The following is a 16,183-nucleotide window of genomic DNA, read 5'->3' on the forward strand; positions in this document are numbered from 1 at the left end:
AATTGGCTGTGTATTAAATTCAGTGAAATGCCTTGAGTCAAGACTGTTTTGCCTGTGACAGCACGGCCAGGTCCCTTTGGGTTTGAAACCATTCCCCCAGCTCCACCCCCAGTCCAGTGCTAATTCAGGGTATGGCTTGGTGCATCCTAGTACATCCCTCCCACTTCTTTGGACTCAGAAAGCCCCAAGACGTGCTGTGGGAGTTGCATCTGGTACCCCAGGACTGGGTAGCAGAAGGGTCCCTGTGCTAGGCTTGCAGGTGGGAATGGTGGCTGCTAGCTGGGCTCCTTTGCACTGTAGCCTCACTGCTGCTCCAGGCAGCACGGCATCTGGTTCGGCGGAGGGGATGGAGTCTGGTAAGGGGAATGAGCCCAGCTGGGGATGGACAGGAAGGGCCTGCAGAGCCGTTTACATATGGATGGCCCAGTCTTTAACATGCTGCTTGAAGTGACCCTCGTAGCTGAAGATCTTGTAGCTGGTGGCAACGCTCTCCGCCAGGAGCTGAAGAGGAGCCAGAAGAAGCAGCAGCTGATCCAGCACACCAAGCTGGGCATRAAGGTGCTACGGGGGAGAGAGCAGGAGGTGAGGCGGGACCCCGGAGCTGCCACTGGGGGATTGCCAAGGGCATGGTTTGAGCTGCGATGCCCCAAGCCACAGCACAGGGATGCTGGGCAAGGGGATGCCCAGGAAAAAAGAAAAAAGATTTCAACCAGCTCTACTGCTAAATAACTCAGAAAATATGATCAACAATATGAGTGGGCACACGTATATGTAYCTGCTTGCTCCAGAGCAGAAGGAAAAATAAAATGTACAAAACAAGACAGCAAAGAACATTTAGCTTCTTGATGTGATGWTATTCACTCTTCCTACTCCCCTATTGCACTGGAGTAACTTGTCAAGGGAAATCCTTCCTGTACTTATGCTCTTCCTTCTTTTCAGCAGTTAATATACCCAGAGCTTCAACCAAGAGATTTCTCAGCACTTCTGCAAATCAAAACTAATAAAAAATACAAAAAAAATAAAAGGAAGTATCTTTATGAATACTCAAAGCTCAGAATTTTATTTTATTTTTTTTTGTTTGTTTATTTTAATTTTATGATGATCTGGAACAAAATAGCTTGCTTCAGTAAGGCTCAAAAAATACAGTTTCATTCCTTTTTACATTATTTTATACAAAGAAAGAAAACTTTGTTGTTTTTTTTAATAAGGATGTTGTTTCTTGTTTTTAGGTCAATTTGAAGTTAAACAAAATCAGCACAGTTTAAGAAACATCTTCCCCTGTATTTCCCCCCACCTCTCCAGACAAACTATTAATCAAATTCACAGTGAATTTGTGAGTAGTTTTCTCCCCCTAAAAAKGTTTTTAGAAAGCAAGAAATAATATCGAACCAAATCCAGTTCAGCTATTTCCGCCACACGGCGAGTACGGCGGGACAATAGTCTCACTCCTGTCCCARTTGAGCTCTGCAAGGCAAGAACATYGTATTTAGTTCCGGCACAGCAGGAGGAGAGAGGGCTACAGAAACAGCATTTTCACACATATGTCATATGCATGATTTGACTGTCACCAGTTCTGATCTTGCCTCATCCCTGTTAATGTGATTTTTTTTCCACTGACTTAAGTGAAAAGTCATACTCTGCCATTGCATTATGTTAGAGAACGATTATGAGATAACTAGGAGAAATGATGAGTAAACTCAGGGAAAGTAATTCTTAGAAATTTCCAGGGTTGTTTTCTCTTCAGAAACTACAAAAGTGACCCATTTTTTTTTACTGCAGATATTTTAAATTCCAAACCATTTTAGAAACAACCTTCAGCCGTTCGGAATTAAGCAAACTCCCTATTCACAATAAACGGAAGTATGGTAAAAATCCATCTTGAAAATATTCTGCAGGATACTTATGGGCGTAAAATAAATTACAATTTTAATGGACACTAATGATCAAAACTGTCARTTTTAAGGAAGTGTTGCATTCAATCCAGAAGGCTATTTTTCAAAAGGRAATCTATAAGCCTATATATTCACATGGAAAAATTCAAAACAGAAGATTTTTGAGAACCTGAGATTACCCACATCATCATTTCAGTCTTTCAAAGACAGACRCTTGCCACCCAAAAGCTCCCGGGCTTCATGATCAAGGCGGCTGCATGAGTTGGGGCACGGCAAGCGCTCTCCTTCCAAAGGGAAGAGCGTCACCATTGGCACCTTTATCCTCACGATTCCCATTTCCAGATCCACACCCACCCCTTCAGCACCACGGCTTCCTCAACCAACCCCAGCTCCAACAGACTTTTCCATCAAGTCCTGCACATGCTTTTCTCTGTTTCCCCTCTGGAGGGTACCCATCATTTTAGTCCTGAAGTTTGCTGGTGCTCAGCACGAGTTACCCACACAGGACGCAGCAAGCTGCTACGCAGGGGTGAAGAGCCTGTTATTTGTTCCGAAAGCAGGAGTTTTGGTACATGGTCACCATSCTGTGGATCATCAGTGTCTCCCTCATTTGGGCTTCTGAGCTACGTAACATCCAGGTTGTCCCAGCCTTGACTTCACAGCTCACCCAAGCACTGCAGTCAGGCCCATAACAGCCTTGGCTCACCCCGCAGCAGTGGCTGTCTCTCCCCGTTGACCATCAAGGGGCAGGAACCAGTGATGGCAAAGAGGGGASAGAGGTTGAGAAAGGAGCCCAAAAAAAGGGTTAAGAGGTGCCATCATGCAAAAAGATGGCCAGTGGCCAACTACTGTTCATCAGCTCTTCCCTCAACCACCACCAGGTTCTGCCTGCGCATGAGACCTGGACTGGGATCTAGCACACTTCCTCCTAATCCAGTCTGAAAACTCCTTTTTTCTCCCCTGAGGGAATGAAGGTCACATGGATACATGTAGAAAGCCTCTGTCAATCTCTCTTTCACAAAAAGGAAAGAAAAAAAAACAGCAAGAAAAACAAGCAGTCGCTCCAACATCTGATAAAAATTTTACTTTGCTTGGTGCAACTTTATATGGTAAAGCCTKGCTTGAATCCTTTTCACACAAACTTCATATTGGGATGATAAGACATTTGAGTACTTTGCTTACTAGTCTCCTTCCGTCTGTCTAGCACAGGTTTCTTATCAGTCATCAGCTCTTGTGCAGCACTTATGCCCTGTGATATTTGGCATCTTTCGCGCTGCTGCTCTGAGCGCTAAATCCCATCCCCTGAGCCGGCCCAGAGGAGCCCCTTGGACACCGGGGGGTGGCAGCAGAGGCGAAGGCGGTAGGGATGTGTCCCTGCAGGGATGTGCCGAGGTTTTTTTCCAGATTTTCCAAGCTGGCATGAACCAGGAAGAGGATTTCTCTCCTCACCTAAAAGTATAGACACACTTCAATTTAATATTTCACTGTTTACGGCTTATTTAATTAAAATAATAGGAGAAACAAAAACTGAGAGTAAATCCAGCTACTATCTTGGAAGAGCTTTTAGCAGCTCCTTAACTGATTATTTCAGGGAAACTTTTCTTACAGTCATGTATACAATTCCTGTGTATTTGTACAACGTTCTCACATCTCAGCACATTATGAGTTATACAAATAACAGGAGGAGCAATTAGAAAATCCACCTTTAATCACTCATAATATTTTCTTTCTCTCTTCCAAAAGGTCATTGTTCCTACCCTGTTTGGCTTGTTCCCTCTAATCAATGGTTCCTACTGTTCCTGAGTGCATTTCAAGATTTGAAGTATCTACAGAGACTTAGTTTCAAGTACCAATACTTTTAGAAGGGTGCAGGTCTTCTGATGTGAAGGTTGGATGCAAAACTGATAGTTTCTGAGCTGTTATCACAACTAATCATATAGTTGCTAATTATGTAAAAAACATCTTTAGTCCACACAGGACAATTTTGTGTTTTTTTACTACTTGTAGTAACAGATGGATAAAATTGATATTTTAAATCTAAATTTAAATTGATAAATTTAAATTGATATTTTAAATCTGTGCCAAGGAACCGTGGTCAAGTCAATACACAACCAATCCTGCTATTATCATTTACAAATGACTAAGAACAGTAATGCACAGACTCAGCTTCTGATGTTTATGAAACTAAAAAGTATGTTCAGGATTCTAGTTTGGTGTTAGTCATTCAAACTTCTTTATATTTTGGCTTCTTTAGTTCAATTTGTGGTCCTTATTACCTGTTTCTCTCCCTAGTCTAAATCCAAAATTCTCACTTGGTTGATTGCAAAAATATTTCRTAAAACCACAAATCCAATTCCTCTTAAGTTGTTAAGTATTTTAAAGAAAGAGAGTTCAGTACAGTCTAAACAAGGACAGCAGTTCAAAACTGAAAATGATGCATGCAATTCTCTTAAAAAGCAGAAACAGAGAACAGATTCCCATATGAATGTCTAGGATTTGGGCACATGAGGGAAAAAGTCTTGGTTGGAAACAATGGAGTGAAAATGCAAAGAAATGCCCTTATTTTTATGCCCATGTTCCTAGTCTGGTATCACAAGGGAGCAGCAACTCTAACAGGAGTTCATGGAGTACCATGAGAGGATCCCATACCCCATCCTGCCCATAACATTTCCACCATTGCCTACAATCCACCACTACTTCCAAGGCTTCCATGGTGGAGAAAACAGAATCTTTTTCCTCCCCAGAGGAGCAATATGGAAGCAAACACCAACCTATGAATCTCACAGTCTCTGTTTGGTCCATGCAAGACCTCTGTGTCTGTGCTGCCTCACAACCTATTCTATAAAATTAGTCTGCAGCCCTCCTCTGCAATGAAAAGGGTTCATAAAAACAACATTTGTGAGAACTATGGCCACACGGCTCCAAGGTTAGGAGGCTTACGAGCTACAGCTAAAAATAAAACTTCCAGGCTGGCAGAGATGCTTGAATTATCTGTTGCAAATAAATTATCTGATGAAACAAATAAGTTATTGATCAAGYCTTTTTCAGGCAAATAATTCACATCCTAATTTGCTGTTTGTGATTATCTGCCATGGGTATGGTTTGGATGAATCACTGTTAAAGTTTTGTCCATATCTTCTCATACTGATATACTGCAGATACTGGTTGCTTTAAGCCAACTGCTTCCTGACTGGATGTGAGAGAGTTTGGCCACAGAAATATTAAGAGAGTTGCAAGCATCAAAGAACTGAGTCTTTCATGTGATGTGTACTACTGYCATTATGGGATCCTGTGAAACATTCACGTCCCGCAGCGGGTGGGAGCACGAAGCACAGATGCTCAGTGGATTTGGGGCTGTTTGTGGAAAGAGAAATCTCTCTTGTATGGTTACCTTCAAGGGACTGGACTCTACAGACAAGACTGATCATATACTCTTATGCTCCCAAAGTCAGAGGCTAAACTGGGGGTACTCTTGTCTTCACAGAAATATTCTCACTCACACACTGATATAGTGACCTGACCATCAGTTATCTCCTAGAAGAGTCCTGAGACTTCATTCCTTCAGTCCTTTGCATATTCATTTCTTCTGGTCTGGGATCATATATGTTCTTGTAGCCGCATCTACTTTGGGCCAAAGAGGACTGAAGAAATCCCTAGCCTGAAAAGCCCCAGCCCTTTGCAGTTCCCCAAATTGCTTTGCAGAAGATACCTCTCCTTCTCATCCCTGTATCCACTGTGGGGCCAACTTGTCAGCTGTCATTCCTGGCCTACTCTTTCCAGAGAAAAATAAAGAGAAGAGAGTCCGCAAAACAGCAAAGAGAAAGRATTACAGCCTCCAGCATCAATGAAGAAGTCTTTGGAGAAGGAATAAATGGTCATGCAAGGTCACACCGGTTAAAATATGTACGAGATCACAGTCCCTTTTCTAGCCCCAGTTGGGTTCAGCAGGTCAGTTCACCCAAAACAGAGAGCTGTTAAAGTCAGCAATGATGGCCCATTTCAAGAGAGAAACGATTCAAGAGTGCTGTTTGGCATCACACCTTTGCCCTCATCACAGCGTCATCAGCCCAGACAAGACCCTGTCGTGCTAAGGAACATCGTTCGGGTTAAAACAGGACACTGCGTGTCTGTTGCCCGTCTGCTGTCCCCCACTCTGCTGCTGTGAAACTTTATGTCTATGAGGAAGGGACCTTTACCAGTGGTTATTCTCTGAAATTTATGCCTTGGATAGTTCTGTCAACTGCATCRCACTGCGGTCAGAAATTGCATATGTTTGGAAAAATGATGAATTTCCTTTTCTTATGGAAAAAAAAAAAAAGATTCAACTCAAACCTTGGCTAGGTGAAAGGGCCAAAACAGCAAGAGCTGCATTGCATATTTTTAACTTGCCTTAAAACCACTCTGAGTCACTTATCTAGTACTTTTGAATTATGACACTTTCTTCCACAACATGTCATGGGCAGAAGTCATTTTTCTGAAAGAAGAAAAAAAAAGAAAAAGAAAAAAAATGGAACTTTAGTTCTAAAAATATGAGATGATGAATGACCGAGTTTTTCAGCTTTTATCCAGCTGGAGGTACGTGACCACAGTGCAAGCGACATTATTACCGCAGCTTACATTATCAAACCTGCCTGGCAGCCCTAAGAAGCTGGATTGATACATAGAGTGCGAAGATTGTGCTGATGATAAAAATAGTTTTGTGAAGGGACCTAGTTTGGTTTAAAGCCGTGGGTGGTGGAATACAAGGTTGTGGTCAAGCAGCTGCCATTCAAGGGCTGGTATTTCAGCACGTAAAGTTAACTGCCAAATATTCAGCATAATTCCCTTCCCTAAACGCTGCATGTCTGCTGCAGCCGTGCATTGCTGCTGAAACCACGAGCCTGGAGATGAAAGGCTCCCCACCGCTTTTGTTCAAGCCGCATGATCTTCTGCATCTCAAGGGCTGCTTCCTGCTCTGCCAAGTGACAGAAGACGACCTTTCCCAAAGCTCGCAGGCAGGTGTGAAACAGCCGTCACACGCTGGGAGGCAGCAGTTGGCAATGCGGGAGCAAACCGGCCGCGGAGCCACTGCGGTGTGGTTTCATAAAAGAGCAGGTTGGCTCCTGGGACACTCACTCCTCCAGCGGAGGGGACCCACCAGCTCATAAATGTCCGCTCTGAGACCTGGAAGGGATCTGGGAGAAAAGGCCAGAACGATGTCTGCACAGTTCAGTTTATCTGAGCATTTCACATCAATCGGCCACCCTCATCACACYACAGGGTGGTAGAAAATGTGTCTTGCAGATGAGAAGAGACATTGCTGGGGAAATGTTCTTATTTAATCATGCTGCCTTATCTTTCCTCCACTTCAGTCCTCCCAAAATCTGGTCTAAGATTTCAGTGTCAGGTTCACATTTATGTTGTGCTTTCCCTACACTCCTCTGCCCTCCTGAAAAAGTAAACCTCATTATACCTGGGACCAAACTTTTCATTATTTGCTGGAGATCACTCCAGACTGGTCTCAGCACAGAACTAAATTTCAGCCTTGTAAAGTGTTTGAGAACATGAAGTGAGAAATTTCAACACCCAATGTTCTAGTATCTGTCCTCTTTTGTGTCAGCCAGAAGAATATGCTTAAGTGCATAGACAACCTTATTCACTGTTACATTCTCCATTTTGTTGACCGGTTAAAGTCAGGGCTAGAACATCCACTTAAAACCACAAACATGTGCCTGTGTATGAGAAACCTCTAGTTGCAAATTTTAATATAAATTTTATTACACAAAACTGATAAAATTATACAAACATGAATTTGGGGTATTTTTTTTTCCAATGAATGCTGTAAAAAACTCATTTGCAAATGTTCTCCAGACAAGTCTCTGAAATGTTTTTCTTCCTGTTGGCCACAGATTTTCAGTTTCATAAACTCTGTGCACTTAGTGCAGCCAGTCCTAATTTACTGCAGAGTAAGTTAGAAAAGGATCAGGACTACTGTAGCTAGAGATGAAAGAAGCTGACAAATCTGCAGTGGCAGCTGTTTTTGAGATAAGATTGAATATACCACAGGCCCCCTGGCAGACTTCAAAATTTATCTCATTTAAAATAATAAATATAATGCTTCCGAAAAGGAAGACTTGTCCAAAGGTTAGGACAGTGAGACTGCGTGGAAATCTGGATTTCTCCATGATTTCCTGATCTGAGACCAGTTTCTTGTGGTCTTCAGTGAGTGGTAGAGTCTCTCACTGCAGCGACTGTGAAGAGGCGGCGTCTACCAGTTCCCTACCTCCGAGGGGGTCTGGGAGCATCAGGATGTTAATACCTTGTGAGGAGGACTCAGAGCACCACACTCCAAGGAAGGGGTGGAACAAGTGGAGATCATCCCAAGCAGAGCAAGAAAAAATGTTCAGAGGTCTTGAAAGTCCAGCCCAAGAAGAAAGGGGGAAGGAGGCAGCATCCCAGGGGAAAAAAGTTAGGATTCAGTCTTTTTTGTTTTACTGTAAAGAGAAAAGAAATAACTTGTCCCTGTCCCCACTGGGGGCAAGAAATAAATGTCTCAACCTGCAGCAAGTGAAATTTGAGATGGACATTAGGAAAGTGTTTTTTAAAGGTGAGGACACTGAGGAGGTGGAGGGGAGAGTGCAGCGTCCCCATCAAGGCAGACCGCTGCCCAGAGTGCCATGGGCATGAACTGCTCAACGCGGGACCCCRTGTCCCTTCTCCCCCAAAYTTCATGTGATTCGCTAGGGCCGAGKTGTGCGTGAGACACAGGATGTAAGCAGATAACACAGCAAGAAGAAAATTTCAAAATGATTTAATTGTTTGTATAAAACATTCTACCAGCTTGAATATGAGCCAATTTACCCATAAAGGGTTTCTTTTTTTTTCTTTTTTTTTTTTTAATGCAGTTTATGACTGATTGTGAAATATTTTGTCACAGGATGTCTTTGAGACCAAGAAGATAAAGCATTTGCAGAGAGACTAGACTTTTAATTGATAACAGAACTATTCAGTCATTCACGTTGTTGATAACAACAAAAACACATACATGAGGAGAGATATTAAATCAGCTATGCCCAAGAGAGATCTTTACCATCTCTGAAGATCTRCTTGCAGCTTAGATCCCCTCTCATCAGCCAGCTCTTGCATTTCTCAGACCTTCCTTTAAYGCTTTTTTGTGTCAGCCACATTTGGAGAGGGCTCACTGGGCTGGAYGGGCTCCTGGAATTCTCTCACAAAGTCTGGTTTCCACCTAAATGAAATCTCTTTTCCTCTGATTGAGGTGTCATCTTTGACTAAGACCTCACAGMAAGTCCTCGCATCTGCACAGTCCTCTTAAATCCCATCCTGTGCAGCACCTTTGAGCTTCAGTTTTCCTTTTCTGTGCCTGGTTCTACAAGTTTCCTATCACACAGCATCCCCATTTGAGATATTTCTGGCTTTAAGTGAAGTACGCTTGTCCTTCAGTTCTTTAGTGAACTCCAATTTGGCCATAGCTCCCTTCTCACTGAGTCCTGCCAGGAGTTCCTCTCGCTGGACATCAACACTGTTCTTACTGTTCAAGACATGGTCCCATCACACTTGTGTCTACCAATATCTCAGATCCATTGCACACTTCTCAGATTTTTGGTCCACCGCCTTGATGCTTTCCACTGCAGAGCTCCTTACTCTTTGGGAGACCTGCCCGTAAATGCCCTCAARGGCATCCTGTTGTGTCCTCCTTCAGATCTGTCCTCCAAACTCTCCTGTTCAGTGTATTTCGCCCTGCAGCACATCCCCCAATGTTTCTGCTTTTCCACTCGCAGCCTAGCCTCCCAGGTGAAGAATCATCTTTTTTTCGCTCTCTTTAGTGTAGCCTGAGGGCCCTGCTCTGTGAGGGAAGGTGCAGTTTCACGTTAGAGCTAAGCTGAGCTAAAAGTTAACTGCCGCAAAAAAGGCCCTACCTCTTTGCATTCCTCTGCCTGATCTCAGTTGCTTCTTTCAGCCCCATCTTGGCATTCTCTGCAATGAGTTGAGTCACTTCTCATCCCACACAGAGCTAGGGCTACTGGGGGGGGGAAAAAAAAAAAAGCAAATCATATTCTGCTAGCTTTGCTCTCTGAACTACACACATACAAGTAGCTTGAAAGGACAGCATTGGGTAGGAGATATTGTCCCTTCCACCAGCCATTAAGCACTAGCTTAGCTCAGCTTTACAGTGAAACCTTGGGCACAACAATAACACAAATAATAATACTGATGCTGATCAGGATCCAGCTATAGGGAGCAGAAGCAGTAGCCTCAGGTAACTGCTGGGAGTGGCGATTAGAAAGAATGATGTGACTGCGATTACTCCTGCCTCATTCCCCTCCAGGGAAAGGGGAAATAAAGGAACCAGATCCTCCGAATCACAGCCTACTGTAGGCTGTACAGGAGAGTCCCTACTCTCCCCCACACCAATGGAAATACGTGCTCCACTCCAAGTAGAGAGGGAGAAAATGGGGCATTGATGCTCCCAGTCACACAGCAGAAGAGCAGTCATAACCTGCACCCTCCTCRTCACAGCACAAAGCCCCTCTCCACTCACCTGGAGTATATTACAGTTAAGTATTAAACCTCTGTTAGTCATCATAGGGTCAGCTTAAAATCCTGCATCTCATCAAATCCAACTCCTACCTGGAAGCCCTGTCTTTCCCCTGTCCCTCTAAAAAGCAATCAGAAAAAAAAGTGAGAGGTCYATTTCCTTTATGTCAACTCCCTGAATATCTAATATTTATTAGATATTAGTCATGCAACAAATGTGTCAACCACTGACAGTGACCGCAGCTGATGAATAGTTACAATAGTAATTTATGTGTTTGAAAAATTCAGGCACGCGGTAGGACATAGCRATTTCTTCTGTGGCTTGTGGGGAGGTAAAGAACAGGGATTAGATAAAAGAAAAAAAAATATCTTTTCTGGCTTGTCTCGTGTACAAAGATCAAGGAGAGGAAGACTGGTGATTTAACCAGTTTAGTCTGGAGGGGACCTCTGGATGTCTCTGATCCCACCATCCATGCAGAGCAGGGCTAACTTCAGTGTTACCTCAGGATGCTCAGAGCTTTGCCCAGYCACGTTCTGAATATCTCTGATATCCAGACTTAGCCTAATCATTGTTCTCCCAGAAATTACCTCCACGATGTTCAGTGGGTCACAAAATGGTTATGTGCAAGGGGAAGAGCATTGCATTACCCTACAGGTATTTGTAAGAACATGTACTCAAGAGAAAGAAAATGCAATTCTTTCTAGAAAGAAGAACTAAGTAAATATCTTTCAACATGTAAATAGAAAGGCTCCTCGTTTTTCAAAAGAAGCATAAATAACTTAACTGATAGTGACTGAAATAATGCTTAAAGTATTTGGAGATTGCCATTTCTCTTTTAATTTGCAGCAAGGTGAGTCAGGACACCGGAGTGCTGGTCTCTGCTCTGCCACTGACTCACACTGTAACTTTGAGGGAAGAAAGTCTTGTCAAGGCCAATATACCCAGACTCGGGTGCCTAAAGGATCTCAGTTGAGTAAAGTACTTAGTAACAACTTAATCTCAGAAAAACTCTCACCAAGTCAAGAGAATGACGAGCTTTGATTTCAGTAGATTAATAATCTTTCATTTCAATTTCAAAGATTTCAATAATCTTTCATTTTTTTGTTTCAGTAAGCTTTGTTACCACCCCAGTTTTCAGATCTCCAAATAACTGYAGTTTCTGTTGATTGTGGCACTAGCAGTTTTGTGTTTGAAGCTGATCCTAATAGGAGGTCAAAGCACATAAAACTGTGAACTCACGGTGCTTTCTATGTCACCTACCTACAATGTCATATATTAGACTATAAAAGCAGTTACTTTTTATCTCCTCACACATGAAAACAGAAAAGGCACAAGATACAGCCCTTTTTGCTTATAGAAATGAAATTGCTAGTTAAGAGAGCTAAGTGTCAGAATAAAACAAATCCTATGGAATAAATTGCAAACTCATCAAAAAAAAAAAAAAAAAGTTCAATTTTTGCTTCCATTCCAAACCAGGAAGAATTGGAAAATGAGTGTTTGGGATGAGGAAAAATCTTGAAATCAGAAATGTGAGAGTTTCATTTGTACAATTCAAACACACTGGAAGCATTTCAAGAGGTACATTTTCTCCTGGGGCACTCTCATCTTTCCTCTGACAATTCGAGACGAATGTGTTCATGGTTCAAAATAAACCATGGAAAGGTTTTTTTTGCCTTTTTTTTTTTTTTCACTGTTTCAATGTTGCATTACGTTAGCCACGTTCTAATGCTTAACTGTTCACCTTTCAAGCACGGAGGTAACCCAAACCACTGACACACTTAGAGCAGATGAGCCTGGATTTAGGGTCAGAATGGTTGAACCTGACCTTCTGCTGCCTTGCAGGCTTTCGAAATCTTTCTTGCTTCTAAAATTACAAATTTAACTGACCCACTTTGAATGGATATTTCAGTAAGAGGCTTTAGAGAAAACCCCTTCTGAGGGAACCATTTCCGTTAATCTGTATGCCTCTTACTCTGAGAGGGAAACTGAATTATACATTTAACTTTTGAAACGTCAGCATCTTTTAAAACAAGCTGATATAGGTCACAGCAATCCCACAAACTRCAAACTAAATTCTACCCTCGTTTGCATTTTCCTTTGGATGGTATAAGGTGAGGAGGGGAATCTCTCTGAAGCTGGCACCAAATTATCAGGGTTTCCCCTGGTAAAATCCCCAGAGACCAGAAGTCAAAAGGAAGGACAGCCTTGAAGCAGCTCAACTTCTCCAGGGCTGCAGCCCCCTTATAATATCCCAGTGAAAAACTAAGAAAATACAGCCACTTGAATGGGAGAAGGAGATCCCAATGGTCACCATGTCACGTGCAGTCCRTCCACTTGAACACGGACATTAAAATGGTACATGTTTAAATACTAGGGTGGCAAAAGTCATTTTGCATCCTACAGTCTTCACAAAGTTTCTCTCGAATCCCTCTTTACTCTCCCAAACTTAAGAATTTAGGGTTTGACTATACCTATCACAGACCTCTTTTCTTAGGATCTTAGCCCTGTCTCATAGCACAAGAACATACAGTGAACCCGAAATGGTGGCAAGCTCAAAAACAATTGAAATAAATGATTGCTTTGTTTTCTCTCCCAGATGGAGAATGACTGAACRTGAGAATTCACTATGACAAAGCATTCAGTTCAAAACTTACATATCACRGCTGAGGTATATACATGCATAAAAATAGCCTGATCCAGACTAGGAAATTTGAGAAAAGTTTGGGCAAGTATCTAGGTGCTCAAACATCAAGGCAAGTGACAGGACTTGCATGGAAAGCTATCCACCAGGGCCAGCTTTCCAGCAACTGCCCAACTCAGGATGAGAAGACATCAGACTGACTGAGAAGCAAACTGATTTAATCTGGCAGTGACAGYSACATTAGTGTTTTTGATAGCTACATCATCTCAAGTAGAGACCACGAAGTGCATCAAATTACATTTGATTAGATGACCACTCCAGTCCTAACTCAAAAACTCCATACTTTGCATCCCCTTGCTGCAGCAYGTGTGCCACTTTTCCAGTGGTTTTCTAGTAACAACGTTGATTTTTGCTGCTGCTTGAGTGACATAGCTAATGTAATGACATCACCTACAGATCTAAGAAAAGGTGAGCCCATATCCTGTCTCCCATCTGCGCTAATGGAATTTATATAAGTTATGGTCAAAAACCACAGTTAAGGTTGGGGAAAAACACCTACTCCACATTAACTAGGACAGCRCAAGAGCCCTTATAAAAAGTCCAGCAGTAAATGTGCCCATACACCTTCACTCAACAGAGCCCAGCACAAGTATCAACCRCAGCAAGAGAGAGAAGTAGGATGTCTCCGACCATTTGTGCATCTCTGGTAAGAACTTGCTTTGTGTTTTTTTCTAGTTTGACAGAGACACATTTAAATTATAATAGCTATCCTTTGTACTGTCTCATATCTTTGATTATTTGTATAATTGATATTTCTTGCCATCAAATTTCAACTGAATGTATAGCATACTTGTCAGGACAGTAGGAATTAGTTAATGCAAAGCAAGCATGGATATGATGTATGTCCAACGTACAGTATATGCCCTTAACTACCAACTAGTGGAGAATGAATGACTTTCTCAGCCCCACAGAAGAATTGTAAGGCATGCTGCATTACAGCACCTGCATTGTGTCCTAAATGAGCCTATTGTCTTCAGTTCAGATCTCTGTTACTCATGCTGCTGGCCCTGCTCTCAGCCAGCAGTCCTGCCTACGGGAAGGCAGTACGGCCYGGGCTCAAGCCGGAGAGCCTCTTCAAGCAAGGAGATGCTGGTTGCTCGACCCCAAGAGATTCCCGATTCCCTCAAACCGTGAAAGTCAACATAAACATCAGCAACGTAAACCAGGACACCAAAATGAGTCGTGATGTCAGCAGCCGGTCACTGGCTCCATGGGATTACAGGTATGATCTCTGTTCCTACTGACAAGAAATATGCTGGCTTCCCTGGTCRTGAATATGCAGAGGCTTTACTTTCAGTACTTCAGTGCTGAAAGGTTTTGGCAAGGATATCCACAGTCCATATAATCCCCCTTGAAAGCTATTCAGCACAGAAAGGAGCACAGAGCAAAAGCATGGTCTGGGACAACATATAGAAGACAAAGCAAATTACCTTTGTGATTTAATTTTATTTATGTATTAACRAAAGTTTTATCTCCAAATGCATTCTTTATCTAAGAGATCATCAAAAAGACCTCAGAAGGTCAACACTGCACCAATTAATTCAATGGTGGTTTAATATCATCAGAATTGGGCCTTAAGAACATCCCATGTTTTGAGGGGGAGCTGAAGGTCTTGGGGACCATTAGTCAATCATCTCACRTGTTGTAGAGCTTAAACCATTTCTAATCAGTCTTTCAAAGTCAGTGGCCATTTGAAGTAGGCCCTTTGCAAAGGCAGCTGAATAGTCTTGGCATGCTTGTCCAAGTTACATTTCAAAAGCTACAGTAAYGGAGGGTCTACTGCCCCTTCTTGGGCAGTCTGTTCCAGGACGTACAGGTCCTCAAGCTAAGAGCCCACAGCAATCCAGACCATCACGCCTCCCGAGATGCAGCAGCATTTCCATTTCAAGTACTTACCTATCCTTTCATTTCAACTTATAGAATCGATGAGGACCCCAACCGCTTCCCCCAGGTGATTGCTGATGCCCAATGCCGCCACTCCAGCTGCGTGGACTTGGCCGGTCAGCTTGACTACAGCGTCAACTCTGTCCCCATCCATCAGGAGATCCTCGTTCTCCGGCGGGAGCAGAAGGGCTGCCAACACTCATACCGGCTGGAGAAGAAAATGATCACTGTGGGCTGCACATGTGTCAACCCAATCATCCGACACCAAGCTTAAAAGGAGCTGATAGATAAGAGCTGGGAGCTGCAGAACTTCCTACTCTATTAGTCAGCATCAGTCTTTGATAAAATRAAGAGCCTGATTCAAACTCTGCAAAACAGTGGAACTGAATCAGATTAGCTAGATTCTGTCAGAGGAAATCAAAAATGTTCCTTTTCTCCACAAAATCAAATCCAGACACCTTAATGTGCCTGGCTGAAAAAGTAATGGGAACTCTTTACATGTCTTTTGTTACACTTTGAAAGATCTATTTATGTAATTCTATTTATACTGATGGAAAGGTTAGCAATATGTATGTTTATTTATCTTTATGCAATAAAAAAAACTAGCAAATTAAGTCTACGCTATTCTCCTTTCTTTCTAATGAAACCTTTTCTGCTAGGAGAGAAATCACTCAACTCAATTATTACCWTATGACAATGTAAGAGATTTGCATGATACTAACAACTAAAATTCTCCTGATAATACCTGCCTCTGTTGTGATAGAACTCAAAATACATACCAAAGTTGGGGCAAGTATCATTAACACCATTCTGCAGATAGAAAAATTAAGATACCTGGAGCAGAATGATTTACTGAGAGACACTCAGCAGATTCACAGCAAAACCAGACTAGTAAAAAGCATGGATAATTACCCAGTTATCCACATAATTAGCCAATTACAAAGAAATTTGTAAAAAAAGGTTCAACACAGCAACTTGAACCCTTCTTAGGTGGAAAAGAAACTCTTTCCCCCTCCCCTCCAAAACATAGAATGTGTTTACAGTATTAAAACTTAACTTTGGTCTGACGTTGCCTCTAAATTTCAATACAACCCAGTYCAACTCATTTTCTGTGGTGCAGGCTCATTACCTGAGTACAAGATGAACAGTGTATGAGTGAATCAGGTG

General features: G+C 42.4%; 1 protein-coding gene across 1 annotated transcript; it reads left to right on the plus strand.

The window, feature by feature from the left end:
* Nucleotides 1-13,751: 13,751 nt before the first annotated feature.
* LOC112965187 (interleukin-17F-like) lies at nt 13,752-15,290 on the plus strand. Its single transcript, XM_026063960.1, has 3 exons — nt 13,752-13,778; nt 14,110-14,354; nt 15,053-15,290. The coding sequence occupies exons 1-3, from the start codon at nt 13,752-13,754 to the stop codon at nt 15,288-15,290; spliced, it is 510 nt and encodes a 169-aa protein (XP_025919745.1).
* Nucleotides 15,291-16,183: the final 893 nt, after the last annotated feature.

The sequence above is a fragment of the Apteryx rowi genome, unplaced genomic scaffold, assembly GCF_003343035.1.
Source record: "Apteryx rowi isolate R43461 unplaced genomic scaffold, aptRow1 scaffold_205, whole genome shotgun sequence".
In the NCBI taxonomy this organism is placed as follows: domain Eukaryota; kingdom Metazoa; phylum Chordata; class Aves; order Apterygiformes; family Apterygidae; genus Apteryx; species Apteryx rowi.